General features: G+C 34.2%; 3 protein-coding genes across 3 annotated transcripts in view; 1 reads left to right on the top strand and 2 right to left on the bottom strand.

The window, feature by feature from the left end:
- Positions 1-3,926, top strand: part of LOC140978325 (uncharacterized) — a 5,203-nt gene extending 1,277 nt beyond the window's left edge. Inside the window, exons 2-5 of the mRNA XM_073443258.1 lie at positions 1,849-1,899; positions 2,434-2,496; positions 2,593-2,661; positions 3,439-3,926. Coding sequence (XP_073299359.1) covers positions 1,849-1,899; positions 2,434-2,496; positions 2,593-2,661; positions 3,439-3,702 — 447 coding nt within the window. The 3' untranslated portion in view covers positions 3,703-3,926. The remainder of the gene's footprint in view (positions 1-1,848; positions 1,900-2,433; positions 2,497-2,592; positions 2,662-3,438) is intronic.
- A 659-nt stretch (positions 3,927-4,585) lies between these two features.
- LOC140978324 (acetylornithine aminotransferase, chloroplastic/mitochondrial) lies at positions 4,586-7,581 on the bottom strand. Its single transcript, XM_073443257.1, has 3 exons — positions 7,062-7,581; positions 5,616-6,047; positions 4,586-5,260 (listed from the first exon to the last, which is right to left on the bottom strand). The coding sequence occupies exons 1-3, from the start codon at positions 7,467-7,469 to the stop codon at positions 4,721-4,723; spliced, it is 1,380 nt and encodes a 459-aa protein (XP_073299358.1). The 5' UTR covers positions 7,470-7,581; the 3' UTR covers positions 4,586-4,720.
- Positions 7,582-8,401: 820 nt separating this feature from the next.
- On the bottom strand, positions 8,402-12,816 carry LOC140978505 (BRAP2 RING ZnF UBP domain-containing protein 2-like). The gene is made up of 12 exons (XM_073443621.1): positions 12,477-12,816; positions 11,888-12,003; positions 11,701-11,809; positions 11,481-11,595; positions 10,967-11,064; positions 10,774-10,880; positions 10,410-10,644; positions 10,239-10,292; positions 10,000-10,149; positions 9,781-9,845; positions 9,017-9,071; positions 8,402-8,730 (listed from the first exon to the last, which is right to left on the bottom strand). The coding sequence occupies exons 1-12, from the start codon at positions 12,690-12,692 to the stop codon at positions 8,563-8,565; spliced, it is 1,488 nt and encodes a 495-aa protein (XP_073299722.1). The 5' UTR covers positions 12,693-12,816; the 3' UTR covers positions 8,402-8,562.
- Positions 12,817-18,193: the final 5,377 nt, after the last annotated feature.

Genomic DNA, 18,193 nt, shown 5'->3' with positions numbered 1-18,193 from the left:
TATATATAGATTAGCTTAGATTAGGCTGAAAGCCAGCTAAGTCAAACTTTGTTCATAAACCTTAATTGTTGGACCATAAATTTCTAATTTCTGAGCTTACTGCCCAAGAAAACAGAACGAGAATAATATGTGAAAGGTGGGTTTTTTTAATTTTAATAGTATAGTAGTATTATAATTTGACTCGGAAGGTTTTTTGAGTATAGGGATCAATTGATGAGGGGGGTATGGTGCCCTGTTTAAGCGGTGGTGGGGACATAGGTCTGCGTTTTGTTTGGTGGAGTGTTGTTAGTGGTTGAACTCTTTATTTTTAAAGATAAAGAAATTCAAGTCTCGTTAGTATTAAATTAGGGGATAAATCCAATGTGCCTGAAGCATGAACCCCAGTCTTTTTTTTTAATTAATTTTTCGGCAAACATACAAGTAAGTATATATCCAGTCTGGTCTAGTTATGTATGTATGTATGTATTTATGTATCTATCTATCTGTCTGTTTATGCTTGTCTTTATCATCTAACTATCATATGCCACGTGTGCACAACTCGAAGCGAACAATCCAAGGCACCGCTCAAATGTAAATGAAATAAAAAAGACTTGTCGCTTCAAAAAGAAAGAAAAAATACTTGTTCTAAACAGGCTTGGAAAAGGGGAAAAAAAAAGAGATTTCTTGTAAGCATTTGGTCAACATGGGAATTTAATCTAGAGGATGATTCGATTTTTTTATCTGGTTCAATTCACGCTTTCAATAATTATATTATATTATATTATATATGTGATTTAAAATTTTGTTTCGTTTTAGGAGATACGAACGAGTTTCTTTACTTTTTAAGGCTTCCCGATATGGATTGACTGTAAATGCGTTTGATTGTGTATTAAGTCGCATCAAGCTAAATACAATAGGCCTAGCAGTGTAGATTTTAGGTATATGTATGGACAAAGTGGAGTGAGTAGGATTTGGAAGTTAGAATTGGACAGGTTTTGCTCAACCATACATTTTCCAGTAAGGAATACGGGTTGAGTCTTTGTTCTTGGATTTTCTGACGCAGTCGCAGATTAAGATATTACTTTTAAATTATCTGAGAATGGTTGATTATGGTGGGCTATTTCTCTTTTCGCCTGTTTGATATGCATATTCTTTTTTTTTTTTTTGAGTTCCTGGAAACTAGATATTTCTTCAAATAAAGGTTAGTTGTATATGAAGGTTTTTGGATAATAGAATGAGTAGAAGATGATTTGATGCAAAACGTGTGAAAAAGTGCATGGTGCGGGTTTAGATCTGTTGTCGGAGGGGGGGTCCACTTTTTGTGACCAAACTATGGGTTGTAAGATGCCAATGAATTGCCAAATCAACGTCTTCAACAGTTAAACTAACTTTGAGTTCTAGATTAATTTGCCTTTCTACGTCTTTGTTTTATCCCTGTACTTTCTTTGGGGCTAGATCAGTTTCCTCGTCTCAGGAAATGAGGGCAATTCATCTTTCAAAACACACCTATATTTGCTCAAGACATCTTTTTCTAAATATCAGGAACGTGAATTGTGTAGGCTGTGTATTTATGAATAATATATCCTTGAGTACTATTCTTTTTTTCTCCTTCGGTTACCATAAAGAAATATAAGTCCCGGGCATGAACAAACAATCATTTCTCTACTTTCTTTCACTTCAACTTATATGTAAGAAAATTGTCAAAAATTATAGAAACAGACAAGTCTATAATGGTTTTTGTTGCATTGCCACGACGGCGCATATGTAGGAACATTAAATTGTTCTTTCTATTACACTTCACCATGGTTAAAATAGCTCTACAAACTGGATATACACTGAATCACGCACGGATTGTGTTTTATCTTACAGGCTAATGGTGACGGTGAGAAATCCTCCTTCAAGAGGTCACGAAAAAAGAAGGTGAATCTATTTGGTTATTAAGCTTGCTTAGATTTTATGTCGAGAAATGCTTTGCTAGCTCAAACATTCAATATAATCGATGCAGTTACTAAGTCGTAAGAAACAATAGTTGCTGTTTTAGAGTTTCTGTAATCATTGACTATCGTCATTATGTTTTTTGGATGTCATGTACTCTAGAAATACCTGTATGATGCTGATTACAAAGGTGAATTATTCCAACTTTGACAAAAATAACTGAGTTGGTGATGTCAGTTCTGGAGCTGAAAAGAACGTCTTGCCTTACTTGTGTAATTAGTCATGATCTTGATTCAGCTTTTAGGAACCGGGATTTCTTTGTCTAAGTGAAGTTTACATGTCGACTGAAAACTGGAATCTACATAACTTATGCATGCAAAAGTGATTCTTTAATAGTTCTCAAAACAAGAAAAAATGTGGTACTCTTTAATATTTGAGAAAGTGGTGAATAACAAAAGAAACAGCATTAACCTTCAGGAGTTGACTTACAATTTTACTGTATATGGTGTTTATGTGCAGACATTGGTTGAACTCAAAGAAGAGGAAAACTTGCTTGTTAAAGAAAGAAGGGAGTTGAAAAGAGTACAATACCTATTTTTGTGGCTTTTATGCCCCAACATAAATTTTATGCACATTCAAAACTAAAAATATTGAAGCACAAACCCTCTTACTATTCAGGATATAGCATCCTTGCGCCTAAGATTGGAGAAACAATGGGCTACAAATGAAAGCTTGAAGAGGACGAAGGTGCAATTGCCTGAACTCCCTCATTTTTCCAATTATTATGTTTATTCCATTTGGTTTTTTTCTATCAATGCTCCATTTGGTTCAGAAACTAGACTTTTGTCAAAACTACTTCATGTAAATGATGTGATGTACTTTCTTTTCATGAATATTTATATGGTATTATATTGTACAGACAGTGGATGTGATCTCAAGTAGATAATGCATGGTGGTCGGGATATGCACTGGAAATTTAGTAGCAACTTTTTAGAAATATGCCTAGGTTTTGGCAGTGGTCTTCTCCTGAAGTATACTTGGATAAAGTACTTCAATTTGCATAAATATACATCTGATATGAGACATTTTTTAAAATCTACCTGTAAAGTTGCTAAATCATGTAAAATTCCAAATTGGTTCAATATAGCCTTTACACTTTTTTCCTGATGTGTGGAAGATTTGAAGTGTAAGTTGCATAAATAGCTAAGCTCTGAATACTTCATTTCTTGTGCTTCTCTGTCATTTCAATATCTTGGTATTGTAATATTATTATGCTTGTTGAATGTCACTTTTGAACTCCCAATTTTGGTATGGTTGTCCCAATTTCAATGATTATTTTCATTCACATACTTTTCTGCTATCTCTAGTTGTACATAAAGCTTATGCTATAGGTAATCATCAGTAGGCTGTCTTGCAAAAGGTTTTATCACCGGAAAGCTATGACGACTGCTTAGCATAAACATAAAAAAATTGGTCCTTTGTTCCCTTCCCTCATTTCTCATCTTGGAACGATCTTTTTCACAGATTGAACTGCAACTCCATAATGATAGAGGAATGACATCCGTAACCAAGGGAATGATTTCTGTTCAACTTCAGCAAAAGAAAACAGCTTTTGATTCCATCCCTGCTATGGTAGCAGCACCAATCTTGAACAGCGATGCTATTCTTCAATGTACCGCTCTAAAACAGAAGGAAATTGCTGCATTTAATCCTAAATTTCTGGTTCCTGACCTGAACATGCCGTTTGAGGAAGATCACAACCTAGAAGTTGCTTGTGAGGTGAGCTAGAATAAATAAACGAATAACAAATATAATGACAGAATCCCGATATGGAATAAGGGCTAACCTTGATTTAGAACGAAACTGCTGTAACTATCTGATAAGAGTCAATTACATGTTACAACATGAAAGTACTGCCTGTAGTTAGGATATATTCTTTTTATTTAGTTACGAAGGAAAGTTCCAGGGAATTATCAAACGGATCAACTGTTAAATGCCGTCATATTATTTTCTTCAATGTCTACTTTCCTTTCTGGAAATGTTTCTAGGCTAGATGTAGATTGTTTCCCTTTTTAGATAATGCTTCGTGCATGCATCGATCTGTGAATCAACCGAGTGTAGCCCTGTGCATCTTCTCGATGGTATATAGATTTAAAATTTGTTATCCAAATCGTGTTATTTGGCAACTAGAACAAGAGTAATTAGGCATTGGAATCTCTGCGGCAATCAACAAGTATACGCAAAAAATATTGCATAGAGGCTTTTGGTATTTTCAAAATTTTTAACTTCGAAAATGATAAACACAAACTGCCAAATGATTGGGATGTCAGCATGTAAACTAACTGGATTTGCTCCGAGAAGTTCTATGTACACTTGCTCTACACTTTCTATAAAAAATTTGACACATTCGAGAAATGGGGCCAATGTCAGGTACCTCATGGCCATTTTAGGACATTATTTTTTAAAACGGGAAATTGGACTTAACTCCCCAGCCGCCGTTTTTCTTTGTGTTCAGTCTCTGGGTACTTTTTTAGTACCACATTTTCACATGAAGTGTACCACATTTTCACATGAAGTGTACCACAATTTGTATGACATAGTACCACAATTTTGTGGGTAAGGAGTGAACCCAAATAAATGTTTTGGTTGGGGATTTTTCACCAACTTCCCCTTTTTAAAAAAACACAGATTAAATTTGACCATCATCTTTTTACAACTGAAAGAAACGCAAATAACACTTTTTACATCAATTCTTTAATACACCAAATACCACGTAAACTCCCAAATTCCAGTGAGACGTTAGAAACTAAGGATTAACAGGCTGATCGAGCACGGACATACATCTGACCAAGATCTCAATAGCTTGATCAAGTTCCTGCTTCGTGATAATTAATGGTGGGACCATCCTAACCACATTTCCTTTCCCTGCAGTCAGGACAAGGAGTCCCGATTGTTGGCATGCATCGACCAAAGGGGATGCAGATACATCAAGTTCCATACCCACGATGAGACCTAAACCTCTTATTTCTTTCACGAGTGAGTTTTTTCCCAACTTTTGGATTAACGAATCTTTAAAATACTTGCCTTTATCCCGGACACTAGATAAAAAGCTAGGGTTTGAGATTTTGTCCAGCACTGTAATTGCAGCAGTACAAACAAGCGGGCTACCAGCAAATGTGCTACCATGGTCACCGTGGTTTATAGCTGCAGCAACTTTTTCGGTGATCAGAACTGCGCCAATGGGAAGACCTCCAGCAAGAGGCTTGGCAAGAGTCATTATGTCTGGGTATACACCATAAGTTTCGTGTGCCCAGAGATACCCCGTTCGGCCTAAGCCACATTGTACCTGCGAGCATTAACACAACATGAGCCAGGGCATTGTAACGGTCGTTCATTGTGAGTATACTTCAAGATCACTTTTTTTTTCATGACCCACGCCATATTTCCTACTTTAATGCCGGACAATATCATATAGAGTATCTGAGACATGAATAAACGCTAATATAAAAACAATTTTAAAAAATGAATTGTTTTCTACTTCCTATATGTATTTTGCTCTCATGTTCTATTCAGGCAACTGAAAAACACGGTGACAACAGCAGTACTACATCTTAATTCTAACAAATAAATGGTCACAAGAATGCATTATTGAGGTTAATCAAACACGGGTGATGATAAAATCTTTAAAATTAATCTTTTACCTCATCAAATACAAGAAGGCACCCAACATTATCACAAGCCACACGGAGTGACGAGATAAATTCCTTTGTCGCGCTATGTATGCCGCCTTCTCCTTGAAGTGGTTCCACAAACACTGCAGCGATCTTTCCACTTTCAATTGCTTCTGTAGCTGCTTGAATATCACCATATTCCAAGAAAGTGACTCCAGGCATAACAGGTTCAAACGGAGTTCGATAATGCTCTTTGCTTGTCAATGCAAGAGCACCCATTGTTCTTCCATGGAAGCAATTTGTGAAGGCAATAAACCCCGTCGGTGGTTCCTTATCATGAGACGGACCTTTTTGAAATTTTCTAGCAAACTTAACTGCAGCTTCATTAGCTTCAGTTCCAGAATTGCAGAAGAAGACTCGATCGGCAAAAGAGCCGGAAACCAAATGTTTCGCAAGTTCTATCTGAAGTAACAAGCTATCAGTTAACAATTTTGTAACAAATAAAAAGTAATAGAAACAAACTAATAACTGGACATATCAAAATCCATTATGCCATCAATTAACCAATCATCTTCCTATTTGCACAAAATTTGTAGATGCGGGTGTGCAAGGTATAAGCGCACAGATTTGAATGAAAAACAATGAAAATTTAAATTCTAAGAATACAAATGGCAGGAACCAAATTTGATTGTAAGTTCTAATATTCTAAGAAAATAATATCCCAAAAACAAAGAGAAATAATGGAAATAACACTATGATAAACACCTGACATGATTATGTACAAATCAGTAAGAATTCACAAGACATAAAAATTATAATAAAACTTGCTGAAATGTGAAATGAAAATGTCCTAAAATACTTAGAAATCTAATAAAAAGACTAGAATACATGAGTATGAAAATTGAAATTTTGCGGAGAGTTTTTCAAGTGTTTGGATGTTGAGTTGTGTATCCTCTGTATGTCAATTCTTTTTTTGTTTCAACTTCCGGGGAGTTTCTCCACTTTCTGTCACTATCTCCACCTCTTCTCACGATCTTCTCCTCGGAACTACTCGCTACCAGACCCATTCAAATTATTTTGAATAATTAATGGTTTTCCTATCATATCAGCTTATACATCTTCTTGGACTTGGCTTGCATAATTTTAGGTCAAACACTTCCTCAAAGTAATAGTTGTAAAAAGGTAATCATCATAAAAAAGGTAATCTTTGTAGAATAAGACATTCAAATGCATTTATCCTTTTATCCTCCCAACTTCATTATATGATATAAATCAAAAGGGGAAAGAGTATCAAATGACATTTTGCTTTCAGAAAATATTGGATACAAACTGCATAAGACTTGATATGTTTACATTTGGATAGTTTCAACCGAAAGTAAATTCTACAGCACAAATTCAATTTTTTCCAAGAAATAAAGCAGCCCGTTATCTCAGAATGAAACGCTAAACAAAAAACACCGGGAAAAAAAGCATTACCTGTGGTTCAGAGTAATAATTATTGCTCACATGAGTTAGAATAGAAGCTTGCCGCGTGACCACAGCCACCCAATCCGGGTCACCATGACCGAGGGCATTCACGGCAATCCCAGAAGTTAAGTCTAGATACTCTCGTCCCTCAACATCGTACAGCTTACACCCTTTACCACTTGACAACACCAGCGGCGCCCTAGCATATGTCCCCACAATAAATTTCTTATCTTCGGCAATTATTTCTGCACTCTTGTTCGCTTGGATCAATGGATTTGGATTGGAATCGGGTGTTCGCAAGTCCACGTTAAGGCATGCTGATGGCGGCGAGTGATAATTGGAGGGCCGGAGGGATAGTGAAATGCGGAGGGAAAGCGAACTTGAAGAGTTGGGGGACAGCAGAGATGTGTTGTTCATTTTTTGATCGGTAGGGGCGGCGCTGCCGTGTGAGGAGGAGTTTCGAAGGGGGCTTGTAGTGGAATGGAGGTTTCGGTGGTCAAGTGGCTTCGGTGTTTAATTTTTTTTGTTTATTAAATTAAATTTATATATATTATATCTTATTTTATTTTTTTAATAAATTTATGTGTTGTTCTTCTGGCATGTGATACGTGTCCATATCTATATATTAAAATTTAATAGTGTTTATTTTTAAATATACTGAATTTTTATATAAAATTATTATTTCGTTGTACTTCACTTTTTATGTATAAATAAGAATATTATACTACAAAAAGAGTTGAGAATTGAATGAGCAGTTGCATTATTAGATGTATATCGACGCTCAAGTACATTGGATAGGTATTCATAGTTGGATGGATCTTTGACTCCAGACCATGTGTGGCATCCACCGTTATCAAATCAATCGCGATTGGATGTTGATGCTGGTTGTTGTGAACTCAGGAATAAATTCAGTGTTGGGATGGTTTTACGGAATTCGGTTGGAAGAGTAGTGGGAGCAAAGGCTTGCCTTATTAGACCTTCGAGTTCAGTGAAGGGGGCGAGACGTAATAGTTTCAAGAATGTATGTATTTTTTCAGATTCAATCCAGGCTATTCAGGCAGTAACCAAACCTGGTGAAGATCGTGGCCCAGATGGGTGGATCATTACGGAAATCAGATCTTGCTTGGAATCTTCGGATTTTATATCACTTCGACATGTGAGAAGAGCGTCGAACAAAGCAGCTCATCATCTAGCAACGGAAGCTATTAAGAATGATGCTATTGGGGAATGATTTAATTGTTTGTTTTCATCAACTTTTATGAATATTGTATTGACTGACTCTTTGGAGATGAATCAATGGACATGTATGATTTATTTAAAAAAAAAAAAATTATATATATATATTATGTGGAGAGCTAGGTTGAGAGAGAGATTTGATATATTCGGCAAAAAGGACGCGTGTGTCTATTCGGGCATCACCAATGTCTCCCCCACAGTTATGAACAAAAAACTTCAATTATTCAACAATAGCATGGTCCCTGAAAGCTCGAAAACTATAAGCAGCCACCGTTTATTTATCCCTTGCTTTTCCACGGGCAGTCGTTTTTGTGACTCCTTTGGTGGACGAGTCTATAGGTCCGGGCACAATTTCATCCTTGAGCACAGTTGAAGTTGTTGGATGTTGTTCTGTACTCTTTTGCTCGTTCGCAGCCTCGAGGGATTCCATCAAAGTTCTTAGCTGCACATACTTGTAAGAATCGGTTACTCCATACATAGTACAGCAGCAGAGTTTGCAGATTTTCTTGGGTATAATCCTTTTCAAAATTTTACGCTGACAAAAACTTGTAAACCATGAAACACATGGCCAAAGCCCATTTCAATGTAACAATACCACAAAATATAGCAGAGTTGTTTTTTTTTTTTTTTGGAAAATAAATATAGCAAAAAAAATTTAAATGCAAGCCATAGTCATAGAGGGGAAAAGTCAAAAGCTCAGTTGGGTAAGAAAATCTATTTGGCATTACCTGTTCTTCCAACTCCTCAATTTTCTTATCCTTCAGTTTTAGAAGTTTCTTCTCCCTAGCATAGAGAAAAGATCAAAACCTCAGAAAAAGCTCAAAATAAACAAATTTACGCCAGTCATCATACAACAGGACTTAATCCCAAACCAAGATTCGACTACACAAATCTATCATGTATTCGAATAAGAAATGAGCATATTACGAAAATTTGGAATAGAACAATTGAATCTTTTGACGTAGTTGGATGCTCAAAATGGTACAAACACCTTAAACGTAAAGTCGTAAATACTAAACTGTTTGCACTGCACCACTTCGTTAAAGGTCAGTTTTTGCAAAATACGTGCATTAAATTAATTGGTTCCACGGAAAAAAAATTACTGTCACGACACTAATGGAACGAGAACATATAACATCAAGCGCAAAACACACCTGGCACAAACCCTTCAAATTGAAAAAAAAAAAAGAGTTAAAAGAGGATGTTTTAGATCAGCGTATGTAATTATGTATAATAGAACTCTAGCTGCTAGCTCAATTTAGAGATGTTTCCAAGGAATGCAGAGCAAACAATTAAAGCACCACCGACGTAGAAGATAAGATTTGCAATTTTTAAGATAAAGGGAGTCTACATTTTCATACAGGCAAAAGTAAATAAAAAAAAAAGATTATGCTGGACCTTACAAATCCACTGAATTGCTGGGACGTGAAAATCTAACATTATCAACATACGTACATTTTGTCTGTCCATATCCCTAGATGAAGAGTGTTACCTTCCTTCGATATTATCTATCTTTGATTCCCATATGCTCTGGTTCCTCAAAAGATTGTCATTGATCTACAAAAGTAAATATGACAGTTTCAAAACATAGTAAAATAACTCATGTTAGACCATATCTTCTTTACACTTTTCAATCCAATTTGGACAGCGATGTGACAATGCTACTGAATTAACATGTGAAAATCTAGAGAAAATTCAAAAAGTTAGTCACATCATCGAGAAATTTCTTTTCTTCAGAGAATTTGTCTAGCTTGGCCTGTAGTTTCAGCAACTTTGGATTTTGACTCAAAGCTTTCTCGACAGCAGCAGAAGATTCTCTTTCGGTGTCTTCTTCAACTTCTTGTAGTAAAGACTCAAAATACTGTATCCAAATTCCAAAGTAGAGAATACTTACATAATAAACAAAGATACCATCAACATTAGATGATGATAATAGACAGAGGAACTAACATTTTTCTGATTTTCAAGTTGAGAAGTAAGAAGCTCGTTGTACTCGTTAACTATCTGCAAGGAAGAAATTTCAAAATCATGAATGAAGAAAAAATACAACTATGAGGATTAATTAGGGCTCAAAAGCATGTGCCAGTGAGAGAAAAAAAACGTAGTCTGTTAAACATGTACAGATTCAACTTCGCTGTCTGGAACACTGTCACCGTATCCAACACAATCACCATATCCATCATCTTTATGTGTGCAATGGCTGTTTAGCTCAACCAACTTCCCATCAGTTTTAGATTGGATCAAACGATGAACGTAGTTGTCTCCGACATAGTCCCACACCCTTTGAGTTTCAAGTTCAAGGGAATAGCAATGCTGTGTTTCTTTCCAATGGCTGACAGCATGTCCATCCTTGTTCCTATACCCCAAATAACATAATTAGAAACCAATAAAAATTTCCTCTGTTTTAGGAATCATCACTCCACAATAATTCCAGATAAATCAGAAATTATTATGTAACTCAGGTGGGGCAGACCAGATGTTTTACCTCCCACAACCTACAAAACCACAAATGACGCACATCCAGAGGTTGTCTGTAGTTTGACAAACATAACAAATTGATTTCTCAGGCTGTTGCTGGCAGTAACGACATACCTAGGTAATCAACATCATCAGTAAAGTACCTAGGGTAGCCTTCATCATAGCTGAAATAATTCCAAGAGTGGTGAAATAATAGCTACCGGGCAGGAAGAATCTGTCCATCTAGAAATACAAGAGCAGTGAAAGGAGTGATTGCAGATAGTAGTAAGAATTCCACCTGAATGTTGGTCTAATTTCTCTGCAATAGGCAACTAATTTGGAAAATATCAGCAGTTCAATTTTTTTCTTGGAACTGTAGAATAATACTATCAGTATTACACAGTGAAAGATATAGAACAGAAGACTAAGAAAGCTCAAATACTTGTAATTGTAATCCGATTCGTAACAAAGATCAACAGCTTATCAACTCGTTTTTGAGTAACCTATATTTTTGTTGTTATCGTGCAAAATTATTTTTGAGTTGATGGTAGCAACAATTTTGTTTTAGCTATAACGATCAAAGTTCCAGCAACAATTATAACACTACCACAAGCTTTGGTGATTGCAAAAGCCAGAAAAGCAATAACCTCTGCATAACATAAGCTGCATATTTCTTGCGTTACAAAAGTTAGTCAAGCACAGAACGTATTACAACTGACATCTAATATGCAGTACCAAGACAAACGGGACAAGAAGGCTGCTCTCCAGAGCTTCCGCTGGAAGGCTGTGAGTGCTCAATAGATCCAGTATACTGTATATCAGCAGTAAAAAACACGTGGCAGGTCTCCTCCTGTGTTCAGAGTGAAGCATATATAGAGTAATAAATAAGAAGTGCATTCCTGCATAAAAGTTTTAGTAATTCAGAAAGAAAATAACCAGATAGGGAAAAAAATACCTCAAGTGATGAAAAGCATTTGCCATGGAAATGTTTGTAAAAAGAATCGGCTGAATTCTGATTATCGAGTCTGATTAAAATACTGTAGCGATCCTCCAACCCCTCAGTCCTAAACTTTCATGTGTAAGAAAAATCATTTCTACACAGTGGAATATTAAACTAGCTACTACAAAGTTCTTGTATCGACCTGACGATTCGCATTTCCAAAATGTGCTGAATGAATGAACCACAGAACTTACAAAAGTCTGAATACGTCATGTGATTAGGCACCCCTAGAACGCAAATAAGCGGCTTCCGATCATCCTAAAACACACACACAAAAAACAAGAAGAAAAGCGTCATCGTATTTAGCAGTTTAAACAAAATTAAAGAATCAATCAAACGAGCATATATATTCTAGTCGTGTTTACACGTATCCAATGTATGTTATGCAAGTTACCGATCATTTTTGGTCATATGATATATAATCTTAATTTTTTTAATGAACTGTTTAATTAACAAAATTGAAACCTTTTTTTCGTGAACGTGCAGATGCAGATCACATGTAAAGGTACCAACAGCAATAAAAACGGTTATATGAACGCAAGTATCTTAGGCTTCTTGAATACACGTAATATTCAAGAAAAGAAACCGAATCGCTTATTATGGATAGAAAAACTAAATCGCTCAGCACAGAGGAAGAAAAAATCAGGTTCGAATATATCATCTACAGATTTCTTAACTACTTTTACAGAGCGGTAATTCAATGAAATAACGATCAAGTCAAATTATTTTACAGGAAGACGGAAAGAGGATGGAGCGGCGGCGTCGCGGTACAGATGCATGAGGCCTCTGGTTTCTTCGATTCTAGGGTTTCCAGAAGAAAAATGGATTTCCGACGGCGCATTAGATGGCGTGGATACGTCTAAAGAAGGATTTCCGGCGGTTTTAGACCAGAACAAATCCTCCGCCGAGGCAGCGGCGCTCGCACTAGTTGAAGTCTCTTCCAACATTGTTGATTGTGGTTGAAGTGCTACACAAATCTCTAGTTTCTCTTGTGCAAAGACCTGAGCAAGTATTTATATGGTTTTACTCCGTCGCTTCGATCCCGTAATAAAGGAGTTCGAAGTCTGGTTAACTAACTCACGAGTCAATCTTCCTTTGTCAAATATTTTGAAAATTCCAAATTTCCTACTAATTCACTCCTCGTCGTTAATATTTAACTAGTTACTATGCACACACGATGCGTGTGTGTACAATTTTTTTTATTATTATCGATAGACTAAAGTGAAATTTGACAAATTATGGAGAGACTAAATTGATATTTGATTTTTTGAAAAAATAAAAATAAAAATAAAAGTGTGTGTTGAAATTAAAACAAAAAATAAACAAAAACAAAAGTGTAATATTAATATCATATAAGGGTAAAATTGAAAAAAAAATTGATGTCATCTCTAAGTAGTTATTATCATGTCCTCACACTTAATATAATAACTAGTTACTATGCACACGCAATGCGTGTGTGTACAATCTTTTTTATTATTATCGGTGAATTAAAGTGAAATTTGACAAATTATGGAGGGACTAAATTGATATTTGAATTGTTGAAATAAAAATAAAAGTGTGTGTTGAAATTAAAACAAAAACAAAAAACAAAAGTGTAATATTAATATCATTTAAGGGTAAAATTTAAAAAAAAATTTGGTGTCCTATTTAGGTAGTTATTATCATGTCCTCGTACTTAATATAATAGTAGAGATAGTAGAGATAATAATAATATAGATAATATAGATAATCAATATCTCCTCTTTAATGGTAAGTTAATGGTCAATTAACATAATCAAAGAAATATTTTCTACTAATTCACTCCTCGTCATTAATATATAATAATCAATATCTCCTATTTAATGGTAAATTAATGGTCAACTAACATAATCAAAGAAATATTTTATTATTTATATAATAAAAATGAATGAATAAAATAATTTATTTTATTAAAAAAATTGACCTATGAATTAACTAATTAATTTCGTACGAGTATATATATTAAATTAAAAATAAAAACCTATTCCAAGAATTAGATGAATGATGTATAGAATTGCTTGGGTGTATTAAGATTCTGTCAAGTGTTACGAGTCGTGGAACACTGGCCAATGTATCGAGAAACCAGCAAATCGCCGCCTCTAGTTTCACCAGCACAAGCATTATCGTCGCACGTGTCAGGCAATAAATACATGTCCCACCCCGTGAGGAACACGCGCAGCCCACCAGTTTTTTCCACGGAACACGTCGCAGAAACGCGCTTTTGGAGACGTGAGAATCCTAAACTGATTATTTCACAAGCCCATACTTTTGTTGTGGGGTGCCCACAGGAAACCAAACCCCTTACAAATCCTTAACCAACTGCAAAGGAATCTCCCTATAACGCGTAATATTTACGCAACTGCCATCCCCTCCTCTTACTATAAATTTGTCCCTTGATACAAACATTCTCTAGTTTCTACCATCGAAAAGTCGTAATCAATGGCAGCGTCTGCGAAATCAAGGACCTCTCACGATACAACACTCCACAGCCACTTCCACCGATCCCTTTCGCCCAACCGCTTCTGCTCCTCCTCCATCTCCAGATCCAATTTCGTTTCCCGACCCTCTCTAGTCCTCGCCCGCTCCACCAGCCCCACCCGGATCAGTCTCGGTCGATCAGATTCCCCAACTGTTCGATTTCCCACCTCCAACCACAGCCAGCACAACCAGAAGTCGAACCCCAGGCCGCTAGGTTCAGCTCCGAGGAAGACGTGTGCGTGCTCTCCTACGACGCATCCTGGATCCTTCAGGTGCAGTTTACACAAGAAAAGCCTTTCCCCGGGTCATGTCAATAACCAGACACAGTCGTATCGGTCCACTAGTCATCAATTGAATATGCGGAGATCTGCGATGACGAATTCCTTGGTTCGAATCGGAACCGTTGAAGGCGATTTGGTAAACAGAGCTCTGGCATCTTTGATTCGTCCGTCCTCGCATAGTCAGCGCCGCCGAGAGAATTTCAAGCCGCGGCCGAGCCGGTTATCCATACTGTCTAGGAACGAAGAATCTTGAAGCGTGAAGGTTTCGGAGTTCTGTACGGTTCTGAGTGAATATGAACTCAGTGGGTTGACTCGCTGAGTGGAATATAGAGTTCTGCGTTTTAGTGAAGGGCTCGCATTATTATTTTCTTTTTACGATACGAGGAATTAATTTTTTTTTATTGTAAATATAAATATTTCGTGGGAGTCTTTGTTTTATTTCCTCAATTTTTGCAGTGGGAAATTTCAAGTTTCGTTATTCGTATACCGAAATTTGTCGATGATTAGTTGTGTTTATCTCTATTTAGAGGGTAAATTTTGATTGTTATTTTGATTTTCTAGATTGACAAAAAATTTGACTCCTTAAATTGCACAACTGGGTATTAGTATTTTCTTCTGCTTGTTAACATATTTTGAAATTCTATGTTATGCTTCAGTTTTTGGAATTTGGGTTTTAAAGATGACCAATATAATAATAACTATAGGATTTTATTTAGATTCAATCAGATTTTTTCTTTTAAGGTTTGATTTTTGTGGTTTGGATTTTATAGTCCAACTCGATTACGAATGCCCTATGTGGTAACTGTAGGGGATTTTATTTTATATTAATTTGATCTTTTCTATTACGGTTTGGTTTTTTTTTTTTTTTTTTTTTTTTTTTTTTTATTACGGTTTGGTTTTTTTTTTTTTTCATTCAATTCGAAATTAATACCAATTACAGAACTCAAATTTTTTTTAAAAAAAGTTACAATAATATATCAGCTCAGTTGGAGAGCAAAAACATATAATAAAGATTAGTATGATATTATCTCACGATTTAATTTTATAAAATCGATATCAGATCTGATTCGATTCGTAATAAAATATTATTTTATATATCAAAAATGTTATTTTTCATATAACATGTCCAATAGACAATGGTGGTGTTGATTATCATATTGTGTTATTGGTTTATTTCCATACAGTGTCATGAATTTTCTTCTTCACCTTAAATTTGCGTGCTTTTAATAGGGTTTGAGTTGGAAGAGAGATTATAATTGTATTTCAAACTCGAGATTCATTACAAATTTATGTCAGATATGCTACAAGTCATGATCAACATAACCCTACATTTCATATATATACATTATCTATTACATGGAGATTTTATACATATTTGTGTACATATAGAGCTGTTTATATACTACATGGAGATTTGATACGTATTTGTTAAAACGAACTAGCTCTCTTTGATGTTTAATGTTGTCTTTTGTGTTCCTTGCAAGAAGTGTCACCACGTGAAAATAACTAATATGGAAGAGGACGAGGATCCTAGCGAGCCCTGTATCCATCACTATGTAGACCGTGATAAAGATATGCATTGTGTCTCCTCTTTAACCGTCTAAGGTGAGTTGATTTCAGAGTCTATTTTGTGTTATATATATATATATACTAGAAATAATGCACGTCCGTTGCACGTGGAAAACATATGTTGAAGTAATTAGAATTTGAAATAAAATTAGTTAACTCAACAAAAGATAATGATAATAATATTGTAAATTTTGACAATTCGTGTTAATTAGTATATGTAACTAATTTGAAAAAAAAACATATTTTTTAAATTTTAAAAAAAGATTTGGACTACTAAAATTTTTCTCATATTTATTTTATCATATTGTTTTCTTTTGTTATTTGTCATATTCTCTCAATAATACATATATTTTTTTTATAATATTCAATTATTACAATCTTTTTTGACAATCAATGATATGCAATTTTTTATTTACAATGTTGTTTGATTATTATTCTCTTTCATGTAAATTAACAACAATTTCTACCGGATGCTTTTACTTTCCTAGTCACCTTTAATTTATTAGACACTTATAATTGATAACATATAAACTACACATTATTATTAGGGCTGAGAAAAATTTCGGTTAAATCGAATTAACCGACCGAACCGAGTCAATTCAAAAATTTGGTTCGGTTATTTCCGAAATTCGATTTTCAAATTAAAAAAATTCGGTTATATCGGTTAATTTGGTTCGGCTACGATTTTCAAAATTTTGAAATCGGCTAACTGAATTAACCGATATAATAAATACTATTATTTATCAATTTTAATATATTTTTTAATTTTAATTTTAAAATCAGCCTTAATTCTAAAGAAAAACTTGTAATGTATATGATTTTATGTTTTTATACATTTTTGTAGACTGTAGTGTTAAAAAAAATTACATATATAATTAAACTTAAATCACAATTTTTTTAAAAAACTAATCGGTTAATTCGGTCACCAACCAAATTAACCGATTTTAATTTTGTTCAGTTTTCATCGGTTATGAAAATTAATTTGATCGGTTCGGTTATTGCTAAATATTTCGGTTCGATCCGGTTATGACTAATTTGGTTCGGTCGGTAACAGAACCGACCGAATGCTCACCCCTAATTATTATAACAATCTATCATCATATAAAAAGTACTCATGGATTGATTTAATATTTCATATTAACTCATAAGTATAATTAGCACAATCAAATTACTAATGTCATATTGGTATTAGCTCCAGAAAAATAATATATTTAATTTTTCTAATTGTTTAAATATCTTAACGGGAACATTTGTGTACCCTTATCTTGAGAAAAATTCATTGCATTTATAAAATTTGAACGATAAATATAACTTTATAGTGTACATTTAATTTGAAAACTGAATTCATTGTATGACAAACACTTCTTCTATTTCTATTTTTTTGTGTAACCTAAAAGAGTTAATATTTTTTCTCTTTTATCTTCTCCAACTCACTGTAAAAAGTTATAAAAAATTATTTACATCTAGAAAAATATTTTTATTTATTGTTTTTCTTGTCTATATATTTTGTTATATGTAAACATATATTCTACTTCATTGTCTTAATTGTCATAGATCTTTACTATATAATTTGTGTATATTGAAGATGAATAAGTTCATTTTGTAGTTTTTATTACCTGGACTTAGGTTGATATATTAATATGTGATATATATAGATATAAGAATTTTCAAATTCAATTTATTCACAATGATTTTTCATAACAAAGGCCAACTCAAAATAATAAAAATTAAGATTCATAATTATTTTAAATATGATATAAAAATAATATGTGGAAACTTTTTTTGACATTTTAGTTGCAAAATACAGTGATAAATGCATGTAGGTGCACTATTTCATTGTGACAATTATAACTTTATTTAAATATCTTATTTCTCACTCAAAGATTAAAATTTGTTTATTTCTTATTTTGATTATCGAAAAATCCAATATTTCATTTAAATGTTTTTGTTAATAATATTTACATGAGTTTTATTGTATATTTATCCAATTTGAAAGAAATAAATTATAATTCAATATATAATAATATTTGAAAATTGTAGAATGCTTCTAAATTTAAAAATCGAGTAACATGTAAGGGATCAATTCAAAACTAAAAGTTGAT

Source organism: Primulina huaijiensis, chromosome 6 (assembly GCF_012295235.1).
Source record: "Primulina huaijiensis isolate GDHJ02 chromosome 6, ASM1229523v2, whole genome shotgun sequence".
NCBI classification, from domain to species: domain Eukaryota; kingdom Viridiplantae; phylum Streptophyta; class Magnoliopsida; order Lamiales; family Gesneriaceae; genus Primulina; species Primulina huaijiensis.
This window is presented reverse-complemented; position numbering and strand designations above follow the sequence as displayed.

Bases quoted from the DNA above. Each gene is read 5' to 3' on its own strand.
- LOC140978505 (XM_073443621.1), bottom strand. From the start codon at position 12,692: ATGTTGGAAGAGACTTCAACTAGTGCGAGCGCCGCTGCCTCGGCGGAG. The intron at 10,645-10,773 runs GTAAAACATCTG...TTTGGGGTATAG, and splicing joins GGTTTTGTAGGTTGTGGGAG to GAACAAGGATGGACATGCTG. The intron at 8,731-9,016 runs GTAATGCCAAAT...AAGTATGTGCAG, and splicing joins TTGAGGAGTTGGAAGAACAG to CTAAGAACTTTGATGGAATC.
- LOC140978324 (XM_073443257.1), bottom strand. From the start codon at position 7,469: ATGAACAACACATCTCTGCTGTCCCCCAACTCTTCAAGTTCGCTTTCC. The intron at 6,048-7,061 runs GTAATGCTTTTT...TTGTTACTTCAG, and splicing joins ATTATTACTCTGAACCACAG to ATAGAACTTGCGAAACATTT. The intron at 5,261-5,615 runs GTAAAAGATTAA...TAATGCTCGCAG, and splicing joins GCCTTCTTGTATTTGATGAG to GTACAATGTGGCTTAGGCCG.